Here is an 18480-nt window from a genome sequence, read left to right on the forward strand (position 1 = left end):
AAAGGGAAGCATCGTGGTGGGAGTAAAGCCACGCCCCCCCGTGCGCGCCTTACCCGCATCAATTCCCTGCTCACGTGCCGCGTCTTTTTAAGACCGTCGGCGACGGATTCCTCCACGGGCTAACCTTCGGGAGATACCACGCTCCAACGACGCCGACGGCTTCTCCACTTCTTAGAAGTCTCGGCGGCAAAATATAGCCGCGGAACTTCGAGATGCTGCGATGTTGTGGTTCGCCTTCGATGCTATGCGAACCAAGGCATGCCGTCACGTGACCGCAGGGAGGATGGAATACAATTATCTTATCACAATATGGTGAGGGTGCAAGTGATAGGCAGCTTCTTAAGATGCAGTAATGGATATAAAAAATGCCAATAAAATACTGGAGATATCTTGTTTCCAAAGAAAGAAATCATCGCATTACTGGGAAGATTTGACGCTTAATACATAATCACATGTTACTAAGCATATCTGACACGCTTCCCCAAAAGTATTGATGCATGCATTAAGATCGTTAATGACGGCTTCACAAAGTTCCCCTGGGGTTTAAGATTAATTTGTCGCCCTTGAAGTACTCATCTGAATCTTTTGAAAGAGAATTTCACGTTGAAGGGAGGAATAAGCTTTATTTGGACTGAGAAAAATTGTAAATATAAGAAGCCTCCACCTCATACGGCTTCACATTAGCCCGTATACAGCCTCTTACTGTTAACCATCAAACGTGACGTACTAAAAATAATGTCGAACTAGCGCGCATATCTTGGGGTGAACAACATAATATATCGGTCCTAAAAATGCATGGGAACACAAACAATTCGTCCATGCACAATGCACCGAAATCCGTTAATTTCTTTCGTAAACAGAGGTAAAAGGAGGTTCGTAAACATGTGGACACAAGCAGCGATTCATCCCGAACGTCGGTTTGGATAGGTGAGGGTAGATTTGGCAGCTGTCTAAGCCACAGGTGCATGAAATACACTCATTTTGGGTAAGGAATGCCAGTCTCTTTTTCTGGGCACAAAGGGGATTTAAGTTCTGAGGTGTCCGAAGGCTTCACCCAGGATTTGAACCTAGAATCTTTCGACCAAAACCCATGCGCTCTACTCACTAGGCCACCATATTCCCCTACATGTACCAGCATGTGGGAACATTGGGGAAGTCAAAATACAACAGTGACAAGCAGTGGTGGATACTTATGGAGGGCGCACGCCCCCTCACCCCAAGTGGGGCTGCCCGCATTGCCGAACATTGTAGAACCACAATTGTAACTTTTTCATATCATAAAATAGCACTGTCTTGTATATGCGTGTAATCAATGTAAATAGAACTATCTTAAGCTTTGCATGTAACTTCATTATTTTTCGTTCAGTTGTATTAGGCTCAACTACGTGGAAGTTAATACTCGAAAATGAAAAGGAGACTTCGTTGATTTCCACTAATTTATTTTTTCCGTACCAAATTACCTATAAAGTACGGACAAAATAAAATAGTGGAAATCAACGAAGTCTCCTTTTCATTTTCGTTCACTACGATAAAAGTAAAGGTAGCTCAAAATATCTTTTGCGCCCCCCCCCCTCGAGTTTTTTCTGTATCCGTTACTGGTGACAAGCCTCAGACATCAACACAGCAACGGAATACATATGAAAGCGTTAAAGCGAAGGAGAGAGAGGTAGGAGGGAGAGCCTTGTGGGCCAGGACAAATGTGGCCCTGTTGATTCGGGAAGCCTGTCCAACGGCCGAAGGGACACAAACGGGTCGATGGGCACTCTCGTCCTGAACGGGAGGGATAGATAGAGAGGTTAACGGGTGCGATGGCCATGGATACTTTCCAATTGAGCAGCCTCACGCGTTAAGAAAGGAACCTTGACGTTAATTCAACCGAATCATCAAATGCTGCTGTATCAGTAGGATCAGAAGAGACCACTCGCAAACAAACACTTCATGGACATGATTCGACTATCTACAGTGCAAAAGTTAGACAACATGACAAAAGTACTACCATTTACCATAAAAAATTCGCTTGAATGTACATGGCTTCTATTATTGCTTATTTGACCTTTCAATAGGTCACCCAGCCATTTAAAAAATTTTTGGTACCAGAACGCATACCAATCAATTTAATTTTTATCAACACGATTTTACGATATCAACGAAATTTAATCATCACGATCTTCAAATATTAGCTACCACCTAAAGCTTCCGATTTTTTTTGAAACTTTTAATAAAAGTTACAATGAGGAATTATGTTTTAACAAACATGAAAAAAAAAAGATGAAATTTTTGGGCACGACCCAATCTACCCTGAGAGGTGCCGGAACGACTCCGCCGCATTCCGGCCGAAATTAAGCACTGGATCACACCACTCCTGCTAAACCAGTCATTATTTTGCGATGAATTACTCATTTAAAATTTACGTTATATTCTCGAAATTTTAGGGGGCATATACCAGGGCCATGAAAATATTTACCTCCATTTGAAATTCAGAAACTTCATCCCAGTAGCTTCATTTAATCGTAAGGAACATTCTAGCTTTTGTAACACTCCTCCGTTCCTCAATTTTACACTTCGTCAACGTTCTCCTCCCACTCACGATCAAATAATGGCTTCCGTTATCAAGGCACAGCTATTTAGAAAATGAGTATTTGATACTCAAACTGAAGGAGACATTCTTGAATACAAAAGAAAAAGAATAAAAAAAGATAAAGTCCATAAAGATAAATAATGATAAAAGGAACCGTAATTTAAACCTGATAAAATCTATTTCGAACTTATGAAATTTTTACGTGTATTCAAGACGATCACACGACCGTAGGTAGGCATAAATTAGAAAAACCAAACCAGCATCAGAACTCTTGATTCAACGTTCACAATCTCGATAAAAACATTAACTGCCAGGTTAGGAATGTAATATGAAAATATAAATTATTAATTCAAGGCTACATGCCTCCTATAACTTCAAGATACTTATGAAACTTATATACAAGCGGGTATGCTGTAGATACCAGTAATATTGAATCATAATCCACACGAGATCGAAAGTTCAAAAAATGGCAGTTCAAGTTACTGCACTCACAACTACTCTGCCTTCACCGAAAATTTAAACGGATTAGACGATGACTCATGAATGAAGAAGCCCATCACAACAATTCATACATAACTACCAGAACCCAAGAATGAAAACAAAAAACCTTTCCAAAATACGAAATAGGAAAACGAATAAAGATACAGCGAGATGACTCTTTAAAAAACGAATACTACTTTCGAAGACAATATGGTATCACGAAGATCAAAAAGCAAAAATAACTTGGGAAGACTTACGTATGTCATGACGAGTTACATTAGCCACATCCACAGATAAAGATGGAAATACTCGGAAACTTTCATATTTTCGTGTGCCAGCCTGAACCAAAATAGTTTACCGTGGTTTACGATGGGTTTACAAAGATAAAATCGAGAAAATTTATCGTGTTGCTAAGGCGACATGTGCAAATATTTAAAGGTGGCTGTCAGCGGTTAATGGCTATACTAAGCTTTCCCGTATCTATTTGGACTAAACACGTACAGCATGTTACAAACTTGCAACATGAATGGTATCTTGACGTGCAAGAACGCACTTTTTCCGAGCTAGTGAGGTGCAAGTAAAATCCATCATCACGGGGGGGTGGGGAGTTTAGAGTTAATGCTAGCGAAAAATTATCGTCCAGACGGTGAATCCTGCTTGCATGAAAAGATTGATCATCTATGCCACGATAAGCTCGCAATTCGGTGAGTTAGCCGCCTGAAGAATTACCACTGATTGAAAAAAACACGAAAGAAACCAAGACTGACTATAAAATACCACAAAGTAGTAAATTTGAATATTAATTGGAACAAAAAGTGATCGTAAACTACATACATTGCAGACTGAGGCCATACTAGGCGAAGGACGCAATTTAAAAATTATAACTCTTTAGTGATGTATTAGATGTCCATAAGCGAAGGTAGATTAATGACAAATTCGTTAACTAGTTTCTAAGAGCATCTGACTCCTCATCTGAACTACGTACTCCAGACCAACCTCCTAACAGAAGATGGTTTGGCTATCGTCGCACAATGGTCAACGCGCACAGAACTGGTCAATTATTAGACGAAGAACATAGGAATTACTGGGTCCAACATTTTGACGATATTTAAATAAATCCCCATTCACCAAAAACAATTTCCGTCGCAGTTTACTTATCGGGAAAACTTACGTACAAAAGCACTGTGAGAATAATTATTATGTAAAATTAAAAATTTTCATTATTGCAGTTCATAAACGCGGGTCATTGCTAAGAAAAAGGGTTAATTAAAAAGGGAAAAAGAGTTAATTGGTGAGGAAAATGGAATGAGAAGTGAAGGCTCGGTAAAATTTTCGAATCAAGAACCTTTAACGAAAGATGATTCCGTCATTATTACCATAACGCACCATTTTGATAATCGTCTGTTCCTCGAGTAGAATTTCTTCAGATCCCACATTTTGAGCAGGCCGAAAACACATGCGATAGTCAGAAGGAAGAATCAAGAACGTTGACACGCAATCAACGGTAGTTAGCACTTGCGATCTAATTGTAAGTTCTCCTTCGACCGCAGCGCTAACATGAGTGGATTCTACCGCTGCGACTATTCATTCAAGTCTCAATGGATATCTCCATGAATTTTTAAAATCTCAAACAGCGTCTCCTTGAAATGATTTTTAAAATTAATCAACGACCGCAATACATTCACTCCTAAGATTATGCAATGCATCAAAAGTTTTTCGTGATTTTCTAATGATTAAAAAAATCGAAGATGTCATTGGAATAGAAAGACTCATTGTCATTGACCTATTGGATTGGTTGTCTTCAACCATCCAATTCGACGCTAATTTGAGCCTTCAGTATAAATATATATACTGAAGGCTCATAGTTGCAAATAGACCCAAGTTAACTTTATATAAACGCTGTTTTATTTACATGGGGCCAAAATTATTTCATTTACTGCCCGCTAGAATAAAAAAAAATAAAACCACAAATGTCATGTTGAGACTTGCTAAAGACTGGCTCTTCTCGCAAGAAATAGTTGAAAATTTATTTTGATGTTATTTACATAAAACACTAATGTATCATTTACTGCATTATTATGTTTATTGGCGTACATTATGTTATTTGATGGTGGCTCAATTCTGGTCCTATGACCTTGGAGACCACCTTAAGCTCCTTCTTTTTCCAGCCTTTATATCAACTCACCAACCTGTCTGTTTGTCTGTTTGTTTGTCTGGTACAAATCTTGTAACTCGAATTTGACTCACTTCCTGTGAAGCAAAAACGCTGAAATTTTGCACACTTCTTCATTTCCGATGACAATACATGAAAATATAACTTTTTCTCTCCAACCCCCCTTTAACCACCCCCCAGTCAACCTATAGCCCCCCAAAACATGTTTTTGATCTAAGAAGTTCCAAATGGTCGATTTTCGTGTTTTGCGACCACAGTAAAAGTTATCCACTTTAGGCATATCCACATAGTAGGCATTTAAAAGCATAGGGGTGGCATTTTGAAACATAGGGGGCTTACCATTCACTGAAAATTTAATGAATATAGTGACTTTTTTAATACGTCACTTTTGGTTTTTCGGGGTCACTGAGTTTTTTTGCTTTGTGTCATATATAAACGTTGCTCATCCCCTGTAATCTAAATATAAAGGCTGGTTAAAAAAAAAAAAATTTTATAAGAGCTTATTTTCATTGTATTAAGATGTAAAAAACAAAATGTAGGAGTAATAAATTATTATTATTATTGTTATATGCCGCTCGTCGCGACCTTTTCTGAATCCATTCGCCCTCATCACTTTTCTTGTTTTTTCCTAGGGAAAGCAAACAACATTCTTTGGATATCAATCCGTTGCCATACACTTGTTGACACAAAATTGTAAACACACTTCAATGACGTCATCATTATAATTCGATGCGCAATGACCTACCTTATATTAGTAATACCATGCCTAAAAACACGTTATAAAAAGTCTCCTCCAGTGAAAATATAAACACTGTGACGTCAGTGGTCAGTGTTGATGCTGGTGGGACCAACTTCCTCAATGCTTAAGAGAATAAAGAAGCACATGTGGACACGCATATGATCGAAGGATATTCCCTTCAAAACATTGACTGGCTCTCTAGATTCTGCAAAGCTTTGAGCCATCTTTCCCGATTACATGGAGAGGGTTTCCGTTAAAAAGCTCTCCTTTCTTCTTCCTGCCCCTTCGACCAGTTTCACTCGCATCTTGATTGATGGGTTCATCGGTTCCTCTTTCCTGTTCCTTCCCCTCCGCCGCCAAACACCACGGGACTCCTAACTACCGAGTCCTCCACCCTCGCCTCCCCCTACCCCCCCACTCCTGCAGCCACTTCCGCCCTCCATCACATCTTATCCCCCCCCCCCCAGTAAACCATGCCCCCATGCTTCGTTTCGTGGAGAAGGGGCGATAAATTTGAAGAGCATCTTCCGCCAAGCAGACCAACTTTCCGTCTCCTTCTTTCCCAGTCTTCTCTGCCGGCATGTATCTTGCTCTCACTGTCCTACACTCAGTAAACATAAACAAGAGTTACTACCGGCTTCAGCGCATGGGACCAAGATACAAATAGCAAAATACGAGATTACGGGATGGGTATGACCATGGCCACCTTTAATACTAATTAGTATTAAACTTAGTCATGGTATGACTGAATGACTTCGATGATGGCGTTTGCTTTCGTGCTATTTGGACGGGAAGTTCTATGTCGATTTAATTTATTCCTCACGAAGCAGAAGGAAAATTGACAGGAGTTTAATTCAATCTATATACTTATATATTGAATTTGCAGACTTTTTCCATTTATCATAATAATACTGAAGTTGGGGTGTCAATGATGGCCTCGGGTATTGGACACTGCACAGCCACCTTGATCTTGGATGTATTTCTTATTGAGGTCTTACATGGTGTGCAGTGCCACAAACAACTTGTTAGATTATTTTGGCCATCGAGAAGCGAAGGTCACAATTGTAGATAGGATCCGATATCAACATTGAAAATTAAAAGATGGTCACACGTGATGCCAACGGTGACCACTGATTGTTCATGGTGAACAATGGACATTGATAGACCAGAGTAAACAATGGGCATATACTATCGATGGTCAAAGATGGTCATGGATTGTGAATGGTCATAGAGGGTCTTTAAATGTTGGAAGTTGGCGATTTTAAAACAGAAATAAAAAAACTAGTGAAAATCGTTTACTACGATGACCATCGGCAATCGATTAGACACTGCAATCCGTTGACAATCGTCCAAGAAAATAAAGCTGTCGACACCAGCCATCAGCATCGAGTGTCACCGTCGTATCATCTACGGTAAAGACTATAGAAACTGGTTAGAGAGAAAAACTAAATAGCACTTTTTCACGATGTTTCTTCGAAATGAAGGCAGATTCAGAGGTATTCACTCACACACCTGCGCTCAACGTTCGTCACTGCCCTCATGAGCACTTTTTCTAGCCACAGGATAAAAGGTAAATTTCTGCCTAATACAAGTGCCTCGAGGTTATCATAGCTGGCACTACATAGGATTAATCTACAGAAACTCCTCTCCGATGAAAGAGGTACTTAGGAATTTTTTTCCGGAACATTTTTTTCTCTCGTATTGGACAAATGATTGTTTAATTTTAATCACACATACTATGACTTCGGTCTCATCCGCTACATAAAGTGACGTGCCTTGTGTGATTGCTTCAGTCCTGTCGTAAGATTATCTCCACGAATCTCTCCTGTATTACCTCCACGCGGACGATATTTCTGAGAAAATTCCGTGCGCCATTGGGGTATCCTATTAGATAGAGATTGCAAAATATCTATTTCTCACATGGGCAGGAGATGCATAGACTACATTTTTTTATGACACGATTAAAACAAGCAGTCGTACAGCAAATCTTTCTTCCCCACACTAAGCGAGCACTGAACTTAACGTCAATAGGAATATAATGCGCAATCCCCAAGTGAAGTTGAGAAATTGAACTGGGGTAGGACCACAAGAATTTCGCCCCACGTAAATGCGTGGGGGTTCAACCAACTTTGATGTTTTTTTTTCTCGACTGATATAAATCATATAATAATGCGATTTGCATGGTAAATTAGTAGGATTCCAAACGAATGTTTCCGCACTTCAAAGTGTACTACTTTCACCTTTGAATATTGGACATTTTACCATTTCAAAGTTTTGAACGTCTCGGAGTGGCTTCAACTGCCCCCAGGCGAGGTGCACAACGACTAACTGCCTCCCTTCCAAATCAATGCCCACCTGCTCTTTGAATCCAATCTCGGCGGCGTTTCTCATTGATTCTCCGTAGCCACTCCCTTTATCTTTCCCAAATCATTTCACAGGCTTATCTTCCACGCTGGCCGAGAGATTGATGCCGTGACGTTTCTAACCATTTTAATCCCTATCTCACGATAGTTCCGGCTGCGCCCGGGGCTTTGGACCGCGTTCACCTTGGTGAACATCTTCCACTTCCCCGCTGCTCAGAGCTCGTGACGCGAACAAAGGCGAGTTCGTTTGCAGCGTCTGGGACGACACTTGCATTCTCGACGTTGGTAAAGAAAAGCGAGGCCTCTAAAGTAGTTCAAGGCATCCCGTTTAGTCGGCACCTTTCTCTTCTCATAAGCGGTGACGAGGATAGATTTTCAAGAGCCAGAGCCCGCGTCTTTTCAGTTCTGTTTACGCGATGCAAATAGCTATTTTAAACATTTGCTGGAGCGGATGGAAAAAGGTTCCCTCAAGTTGTACCTCCAATAAAAAAGGTAATATTCTGGGTTTCGAGAACAGGTTATACTGAAATAAAAGGCATTAAGGTTTAAAATGCAATAAGCGCCAAATGAAAATGTCTTTCACAGGAAGCATGTACACGAGGATTGTCCAATGAGAGATAATAGTTAACATTTTCGGGGCTTCACCAACATCGTTTTTGAAGAACATGTAGCCCAAATATTTGTAATCACGGGTTTAGTATAATTGGTGCTGCAGACACTATTTATTAATTGTCATAGTCTATGCTAGTAATCCAATCGCTGACCAATTTCAATCATTCGTATATCAAAATACTGAGTGAGTGATTAAGGCATGTTAAGAAAGGGGTGTTTGCTCACCTATTGTACATCAATCAATCCATCATTAAGGGGTAGGTAGGTAGCGTCCGCTAACAATAAGTGAAAATTCATCTCCTGCTATTGAAATATGAAAATATGAAACCGGTATGGGAGAATTCATTAGGAGCCGAAGGGTGGTTCGCCCAAATTTTCTCTACTTGTCTTCATGATAATTCCCAACAACTAATTAATTTTCGAGGTAAAGGTAACGGTAGCATGACGATAATTGGTGAAAAGCATATTCATAGGAAAAATAGTAAATAAATATTGGTGAGTCTTTAATTGGTATTATCTTTTCTTATAATTTTCCGATGTTCCTAGAAAAATTTCGTTACCCCCCTTACAAACGAACCTTTTGACTCTGCTGAGCTTGAGTTTATCAACACAGATCTCCATTTAGATAAGATATGCAATGTAAATATAGATAGAATACGAAGAAGAATAAAAATTTTCCTCCTTGAGGGCGAGGGAAAGCTACTTTAGTAAACAATCAATCATTGTTGTAACCACAAAGAGACACGCCAAATATAACACGTCATATCACTTTTGTATCAAAAGACAATGATATTCTAATTGCAACCTGAACTTATTCAAATACACAGACAAGCTTTGCCATTAAGTGTCCGCAGAAAATTTTGCACATTAAAATGCAATTTCAAAATAAACAGAAATGCAAAAAAAACTTTTGTTTCTGTAACAACATAGATAAAATACCATTAGAAGACTATGCATCAAAAAGTTTTTAAAGGAAATAATACGGACATCATTTCTCTGTTGAATCTCTTTAGGCGTCACGCAACTGATAAGAAAACAAAAAGATTGCGACGTGTGGGGGAGCCTTTTAAACCAACCAGGGAGTGAGCATTCCTGATTGCGCGCAAGCCGCTGAACTTGATAGCGTCCACAGCGTTCTGTGCGGAAAAGGGGGCCAAATACGCTCAGTGAGATATTCAATTAGAGGCCTGCAAAAGATAAGATAGATAACCTCAAAAAGTCATTACGTAGAGCCAGCTGTAATGCAAAGCTAGCAGCCACACATCTGAAAGATACCAGGATTTCGTCATTAAGCAGAGATATAAATTTTGCAACGAATGAGAAGCGACACACCGCAATCTTCCTTACTCATCCCACTGTTAAATAACACACGTTGAGGGATATGGAAATGATAGACCTAATTGAAATATTTCCTGAAACGTGATAAAGTCCGGTGGATTAATGTCCTTTGATATATCACATCTATCTAAAGTATCAAAATATCTATATGGAATATAAACATATATAAACCGTAACTGCAGAGAAAAACAACTTTCAAAATTAAAAGTATATATAAAACCGTTCTGAAAGTGTGAATCACTTGTTTGGGGGCATGAAACCTGAAGCACAGGGAGGAATAGAATATTATAATGCAACCTCGACACTCCCTTCCATCTCCTTCTCTTCTCAGAAGGAACATGGATTAGCACGCATTATATATAATAGAATGACCAAAGGACCACCCTCCAGCTCACACAAACAAGTTAATGTGTCATATTCAAAGAAAAAAACGAAGAAGATCAACGAATATACAATCGCTTTCCACGAATTCACATTGGGTAAAGTGAAATACATCATTTATATGAAGATGTCTCGTTTTGTTTATTCTTGCGAAGGGTTAAGAGAAAAATGAATATTACCAATGCAATTCATCAATTAAGTTACAAATAATAATTATGTCAAGAAGAATACGATTATTACAATTCCAATGAGCGAAAATAGGAATAACTGCTCATTCTACCGCAGAAAATAATCCATTTACTATTTATTTTCAGACTGGCAGTCTTTTGAGGAAAAAATATCTTCACCCGAACAACTCGGGCCAGTTCTTGGAAATCTGCGGCTTTTGCGCACCGCTGGCAACTGATGAAAGTAGATCTAAGAAATGAACAACGCTGGGAGACTAATTTTAAGACGATATTTGGCCGATGAATATATCTTGCTCGAGGTGGTTGGCCCGAAAAACGAAGAGAGTGTCATTTTAACGAACATTTTCAAAAATTCTCTGTAAATAATGCCTCATAGACTGACGACCATAAAAATGCTTTCCCTGCTATACTTTATGGAAAAATAAGAATTTGCTAAAGCACTTCCCCGTTTTTATAATATTTTCTACGACGATACCTGTTTAAGCATACGAAAAACGTATATTTATGCTCAAATATACAAACATTTTCCATAAAAAACTGGTATTGTAATCAATAAGCCTTGATAATCATGGTAGAAGCTTTACTTAAAAAATAAAGGAGCATGTGGCAATCGACCTGACTACTTTTTTATCGTTGGCAAATGAATGTTATAATTGAAGTAATACATCAGTCAAATGGAAATGGCGCTACATATGCGAACCATTATATATTTATTGAACAAAGCGGACGTAGCGTTAATTAAAAATATCTCAGGATTGCAAAAATCAAATAATTTTGCATCCCATTACTAATAGATGTGGAACATTTATACGTCAAAACATTTTTTTACGGAATATGCGAAAAATATTTAGTTTCAATCGTGCAATCGCGAACCTACTCTCTTAAAGAATCACATCGCATAAGTAATAATAAATAGATGTACAGATGAGCTTGGAATACGTAAAGCTAAATTTTAACAGTGAAATGAGAATACAGTGGTGGCATGCATTCACTTATGATTCTGAACTGACGAAGAGTGAATGGGATTACCGTCTGGATGCGAGCTACAGAGTGACAAGGGGGAGGAAGAACTGGGTGAAGATCATCAAACTCACAACTAGGAATCACGTTGATAAATGATTCCGAGTGAGCTCTTGCTGCAAGTACGTGATTGCACTTCGTCTCTCCGAAGTGGATCAAGGCGCCGGAGTGACAGAATGGGAAATTGAACTTTCGAAGATAATACGTATGGATTCTCTGTTGTCGGCTGTTGAGTACACTCTACCTCCACCTGCATTTACTCGTGTCGAAGGTTCTAAGAGGAGTGCTGTGAAAGACTAACTGGCAAGAAAAATAATATATGACAGAAAAGGCTTGCCGAATGCCCAATTTCTTTAGCCCAGCTATGATACCAGGAAAAAATTAAATGGTAGCACTAACAAATAAGTAACTCCAAGCCAGTACATACATATTCTCATTCCGTGAATAACCTCCATTAGAGATAAGAAATCGTGAAGATTTTTGGAAACCCAAACAAACCGCGATCTCAGTACCGAAAATGGGAGAATGTTACCTTGACGACAAATTTTAAGGAAAAAAAAAGTTTTATGACTGATATGTGCTGAATTAACCGAATTTAGCTTTTAAAAATATAATAAAATGGATAGGCAGAAAATAACGATCAAGATACACACCGAAACATCAAAACAAAGGATTTCGCCCAATAATTCTTCTTACGATGATTCACAAAGAAACGCCATAGAAAGTACTGTTACGTACCCAGGAAATCGCAAGCAGGAAAACGTGATGTTTACCTACCTAGCGACAAAATCGACGTAATTGAGGACAGAAAACTTCCTTCCTCACCAGCACTACTATTCAAACATGCGAAAAGTCAACTTAAAAAGAAAGTTCTCTTTTACGTAACTGGTTCGTAGAGAGCGACAGGAATGAGGAATGGAAAAAAATCCAAACGGGATTTTATTGAGTGTTTACGGAAGTCCTTGGCAATCTCAATGATTGATTTTTCCTATGAGTAACTCCAAGAAATCGTTTCTCAATCAATACTGACCGTTCATATCAGTAGTCTTACCATGACGTGAAGTTACTTCGAAGTTACCATCGAAGTGAAAAACACACGAGGGTATTCATTAGTCAGAAATATCGGTACTCTAAAAAAGAAAAAAAATAGTTATCTACTTTACGAGAATAATGACGTACTTTCTAATTGGCTGAAGGGGGTTGCCAGTAGTGGTATAAGCGGTTTCAAGGACGGAAATAGGGTCGCGCCTAGTGATGGGAAAAGGAATGAGATTTCCATCTCTCGAGCCACCGCGAAAAATGATCGTGTGATACGGACATTTTTTCCGCCATTCTTGGAACTGTCGTTCGGAAGGTATTGAAAAAAATGATCGTTTGATTCAGGCTTAAGGCTAAATTCAGTCAACACCCTACAAAGACCAAAAGGATGAAAAAAATAAATGGAACTCTTTCAGAAGAAAGGCAGAGGCGCGCAGCACGTGCCCGAGGATAGCATCGCTGGCTCCGCGGTGCAGGCGCGGGCGGGAGAGACGGCGCGGGCGACTGTACGGAGCGGAGGCAGGCAACCGGTCGCTTGGTAGCCGACCTCCAATGAGGATATCCTATGACGAGATGCTCAATTAAGCCTCTCGGCTGCCACGGGGAAACTCCCATCACGGCATGAATGCAGCGGGGCAGACGCGAGCGAGGACCGGAGTTTTAATGGAGCCCCTCTAAAAAAAAACATACGCGGGGAGAGTCAGAAAGGTTGGAAGAGTGCAAAGGGCGAAAGGGGTAAGGAAAGATATAATTCGCCTTAGATGAACGCGGTGACGAAAAGAAAATTCTGAGGAGTCGAAGAACACCAAAGATGTTATTGCGACGATTTCCGACGCTTTCGTCAGATGCTCCCCGCATCTTCGGGTCCGCATTATACGCATGGCATGGCAACAGTTCCTGCTAGCAGCTTCAACCTGAAGCTGCTAGCAGGAACTACATTACAGAATGCATAGAACGGCACATTTATGGATTCGATGGAAAACGACAGAAGAGTCTTAACATTAAATCGATAACTCTCACAAAATTTTTACGGAAGACACCAACATTCCACAACCACATTTAGGCATGATATTACTCCTAAGGGTATACTCCTTAAGCTATTAGAACTGCTGTCACTCAGAGCCAACTTACAATTTCACAATCCGAAAATTGTATCTCAAAAATAAAACTTCGCGAACACGCGTATCCTCGGCGAAGGGATCAAATTCGTCGCCACATGTCAAACGAGGTGAAGGAGTATCGCGAGCAGACCCAAAGGTCGCGGTTCGGATGCAGCCAAGGTCATGGCAGAGGAGTAACCATACTGTTTTCACGGAGAGGTGATTTTAGGCCTCTAGAACGCATACGCTAGCTTGCCTAAGGTGAGACTGTACGCAAAATGTTGATACACCTCAGTAAGAACACAATATAAGCTCAACTATCTTTTAAATACATGATATATAATAAAGTTGAGTAGATAAATCATATTGCCAATATTACCAATGATCAAAATATCAAAGATGGAAAGAAAATGAATATAGAGAGTACGGCAAGGTAAAGGGAGAATTCTCAATTAATGGCTGAAATAAAAATGGTATACTTACCAATGGAGCAACAATTTTTAAAATTAAAATCTATCAAATACAAAAGAGGTTCCTCGTAACATTACTATAGTGTATTGCTTACATTTTCATTTCCTCGTAAAGAAATAAAAATGCAAGCAGCAGCTAAGCACAATATGGACGGAAAAAAATATGAACAAAACACATCAGAACGGCAAATTCGTGGATTCGATAGAAAACGACAAAGGAGTCTTCAAATAAAATCGATAACACCCACACAATGTTTACGCCAGGCAAAAAAATTCCACAACCACATTCACGTGAGATTGCGCCGAGGGCTATACTCGTTAAATCAATTTTGAAGGTACAACAAAAACCGGCCATCGTTAATTCCAGCAATAAACGCGTTAAAATAATATGTTTGCCTATAAAAAATTAGTGAAATGTTGGGATACCACATGAATTTAGTGATGAAACAGTGGAAGTCACAAGACCGCAAAGCCGACTCCGAAGTGCACCGGCATGCATTCCTCCGTCGGCTTCTGGTTACAGGCGAAAGAAAACATGCGTACTCGACGATTGGACGTTGATAAAGAGCATTGAGGTCAATGCTTCTATCCGACGGAAGGGAGAGGATGGTGGTAAGTGAAAGGGGGTGGGGATGGAAGGGGTGAAAACGAAGGGATTCATGGGGGGGGGGGGGGGGGGAAGAGAGGGGAGTATGCCATACGTCACGTGGGTTGAGAATACAATATGAGAGGGCAACGGCCCAACACTCCGAGGACCAAGATTACTTACTAGGAAAATGAGTGAGGAAGCTCTCCAGCTAATGAGTTTTAGCGATCGCTCGAAACACTTCGACCACGTCCACTTTAAAGAACAGCCTCTACGACCCGGAAATCTGACAACCTTCCGGCCTGCTAGGAAATTGGAGCATTAGGTACACAAATTAGGGTATTGGGCTTAACTATGTAGATAGTAATTCGTATGAAATCCCGTACTAAAAAACATACATTCACCTTTGCATAGACATAGGGGCTTAGTTGACAAAGTTATTGTGAAATAATTCGGAGGAACTAAAAATGGTGAAAGCAGATACATTATAGGCACAGGAGACGATAAGATGAAGTCGCCTCCCATAAAACATATTCATTTTTACATAGACATTAAAGGGACCCTATCAAGGGAACGACAGTTGTAAGATAGTGCATCTATCAATTTTAGGTCAAAACAGACTATACCTTCTAACAGGAAAACATGTGCATGGATATCAGATCCAAGCCAAAGTTAAAAACCAATGATAACTTTTCACACGAATTAAATTACTCAGTCAACCATGATGATAACAGCGTTAGGTGCTCAAATTGGCTGGTAATTTTGACTTGGAGTGCTTACTTTAACGATGACAAAGAGATTAAATTTTGAGGGGACTTGATCTGAAAAGTTGCCGTTAAGTTCCAGGTTTTTTTCATTCATCTCGAGAATCTTTCACTGGAAACTGAACCACCACATTTAAGGATACAAGCGAGAAAGATGTTAACCCATTAGAAAACCAGAATTAAGTGCTGGATCTTTCATCCGAAAAGACTATAAAATCCTCATTCGGTATGATTCATGAAAAATTCATTTACAAAAGATATAAGGGATTAGTTGACAAAGTTTCTGTATATAATGCGTAGGAACTTAAAAAGGTGAAAGCAGGTACACAATAAGCACAGAAGACGATGAGACGAATTCGCCTCCTAAAAAACATAAATTCACTTTAACGCAGACATTTAGGTGAATCTATCAAGGGAAGGATAACAGTTTTTGAGGATTCCTCACCTTTAGCTCAATTTAGGCTATCCTTTTTACAAGAAACCATGTTCATGAATACGAAACTATGCAAGCAGAGTAGTCGCAGCCAAATAACTAAATACGGCCCAAATATAATTCTCAACAAATACGCCCATTCAATCCAAGAAATTTCTACTCGTTCCTGTAATTACTCGAGTTCTGGCAGGAGCTCCATATACACCATCGGTAAACTTTACCGGAAAAAAATTGATCAACCGCACCCCAAAAATGAAACCATTGATCACTTTACAAAAAATAAAACGTAAGATATTCTATACGATTTTAACTCTCTTTATACTCTGACAGCACGCCAACTACCTAGTGATTAAACAGGTAAGGAAAAATCTACAGAGTATATCATTGAAAAGTTCTTTCGAATAAATAACGATGAAAAACATGAACCTAATTATACATCACATGGACATAAAAAACATAGATACAATATAAACACTTTTACAAAAAACAGAGAATAATTAAAAATCAATGGAGTTCATCCGAATAATAAACTTTAATAATAATTAACCATAATATGAGGCTCGATGACAGATTCGGAGCTCATCAGTAGCAGGAGATTGGCGATGTATAAAATGAGATAATTTTAAATTCAATGGAAATCTACTGGCTATCCAAGAAGCTTTGCAGAGAACATTTGGCATATTTTTAAATCTCCAATCGAGCAACCCAGGTTAAACGAGTCAAAATCGCAGGCAAACCAGCATTCACCTCAACACTCCAAATATTTCAGGTAGCCATCTGAACGCCATTCTTATATTTTAATTTTTCTTCCTTTTACTGAGAGTGTAACAAAAAGTCTCACCTAGAAAGATTACAGGAAAAATTTGAAACATACGCGAGAGAAAACTGAAAAGAGAACAATGCAATGAGTAATGAAAAGGATGGAAAAAATCCATTCAGACTCTCTTCAAGTCTTTTAATTTTTATTGAAATGGGTCCCAAGTCAAATACGAGCGGAAGACTATGTAGCTCTCAGATTTTTAGTCACTAAAGTGGCACGAGTAAGGATGACCAAGCGTTTAGAGAACGTTCAATAACATTTCTATACGGCGCGCCGTTTTTCTACCTACATTTACGCCGCGGCGTAAATGTAGGTAGAAAAATGTTCCAGCACCACTTTTAAAATTCTTTCAACACCATTTCAACAGATTTCATTTCCGACTCTCAAAATTTACGAAAGAAATTGGAATGAGGAAGATTCAAAGAAAATGAAGGCAGCGAGTTACGGAATTTAACCTCTCCCGACGGTAAACGTATTTTAGAAAAACCGGGATTCAAGGAAGAAATTGTACCTGTATATTGAGGTATGAAAATACACGGATTAATATCTCCAGATAATAATAAAATTTTTAAAGCACATTTTATGCTTAAACTACCACGTGACAGGGAAATATTTTTGGGCTGGTATTAGAAGGAAAATGAATATTCAATTCTCCAACCATTACCAAGTGGTCAACAGCTAATTTCTGACTTTACAAAATAACTTATTCATACATTTAAACCTAATTACTGGCTTAATATAACTATTAGAAATTTTCCTCTGGCAGATACAGATAGCTTCTAACGGATTCCTAAAACTCTAATGGCTGATTTTTTTTAAGAAAATGAATACAAAACGTTAAAAATAACGGGAGTAAGCATTCGCACGCAGAACTTCACATTTCAATTTCTACTTTTTTTATCTATACTTTACAGAAGTTTCAGCTGACGAGAAGCTGAGCAGCACGTGGGAGAATATGCTGAAGATAAAACAGATGCCTTCTTTCAATTTGATTCCACGTACTCACTTCTCACCACCCATCTCTTCGCTTAACGGATAAAACGTTTGATTACTCTTTTTTATGTATGCAGAGTAACGGAGAGAACGAGGATAAATAGTCAACTAGCGGCAAAAAAAAAGCACCGAAAGAGCCAAGGATACAACAAGGTCGGTACAAAGAAATGAGATAAACATTACCAGTGTGCATTTCTGCTCGCATAAATATGCAAGAAACAATAAGACCAAGAGTACATATGGAGGAAAAGCAGCAGATTAATCAAATGAATAAGACTTTCCAACACCTTTTAGGACAGCGAGAGAAAATTTGAACGACGCTTTCCATTTAATTCATGATTAAGGCAAGGAATTAAAAAAGGAAGAAGAATAGTAATGAATTATCCTCAGTTGGAAAACTACCT

General features: G+C 39.0%; 1 protein-coding gene across 5 annotated transcripts in view; it reads right to left on the bottom strand.

The window, feature by feature from the left end:
- Positions 1-18480, bottom strand: part of LOC124166383 (huntingtin-interacting protein 1) — a 123138-nt gene that overhangs the window by 26256 nt on the left and 78402 nt on the right. Inside the window, exons 1-2 of one of the 5 annotated variants that reach the window (XM_046543927.1) lie at positions 3316-3421; positions 2465-2665 (exon numbers count right to left, since the gene is read on the bottom strand). The exons of 3 other annotated variants lie outside the window; for them this stretch is intronic. In XM_046543927.1, the coding sequence (XP_046399883.1) occupies positions 2465-2470 (6 nt within the window). In that variant the 5' untranslated portion in view covers positions 2471-2665; positions 3316-3421. Of the gene's footprint in view, positions 1-2464; positions 2666-3315; positions 3422-18480 lie in introns of those variants that run through there. One more of the 5 variants, XM_046543921.1, reaches the window with a different exon arrangement.

Source organism: Ischnura elegans, chromosome 1 (assembly GCF_921293095.1).
Source record: "Ischnura elegans chromosome 1, ioIscEleg1.1, whole genome shotgun sequence".
In the NCBI taxonomy this organism is placed as follows: Eukaryota; Metazoa; Arthropoda; class Insecta; order Odonata; family Coenagrionidae; genus Ischnura; species Ischnura elegans.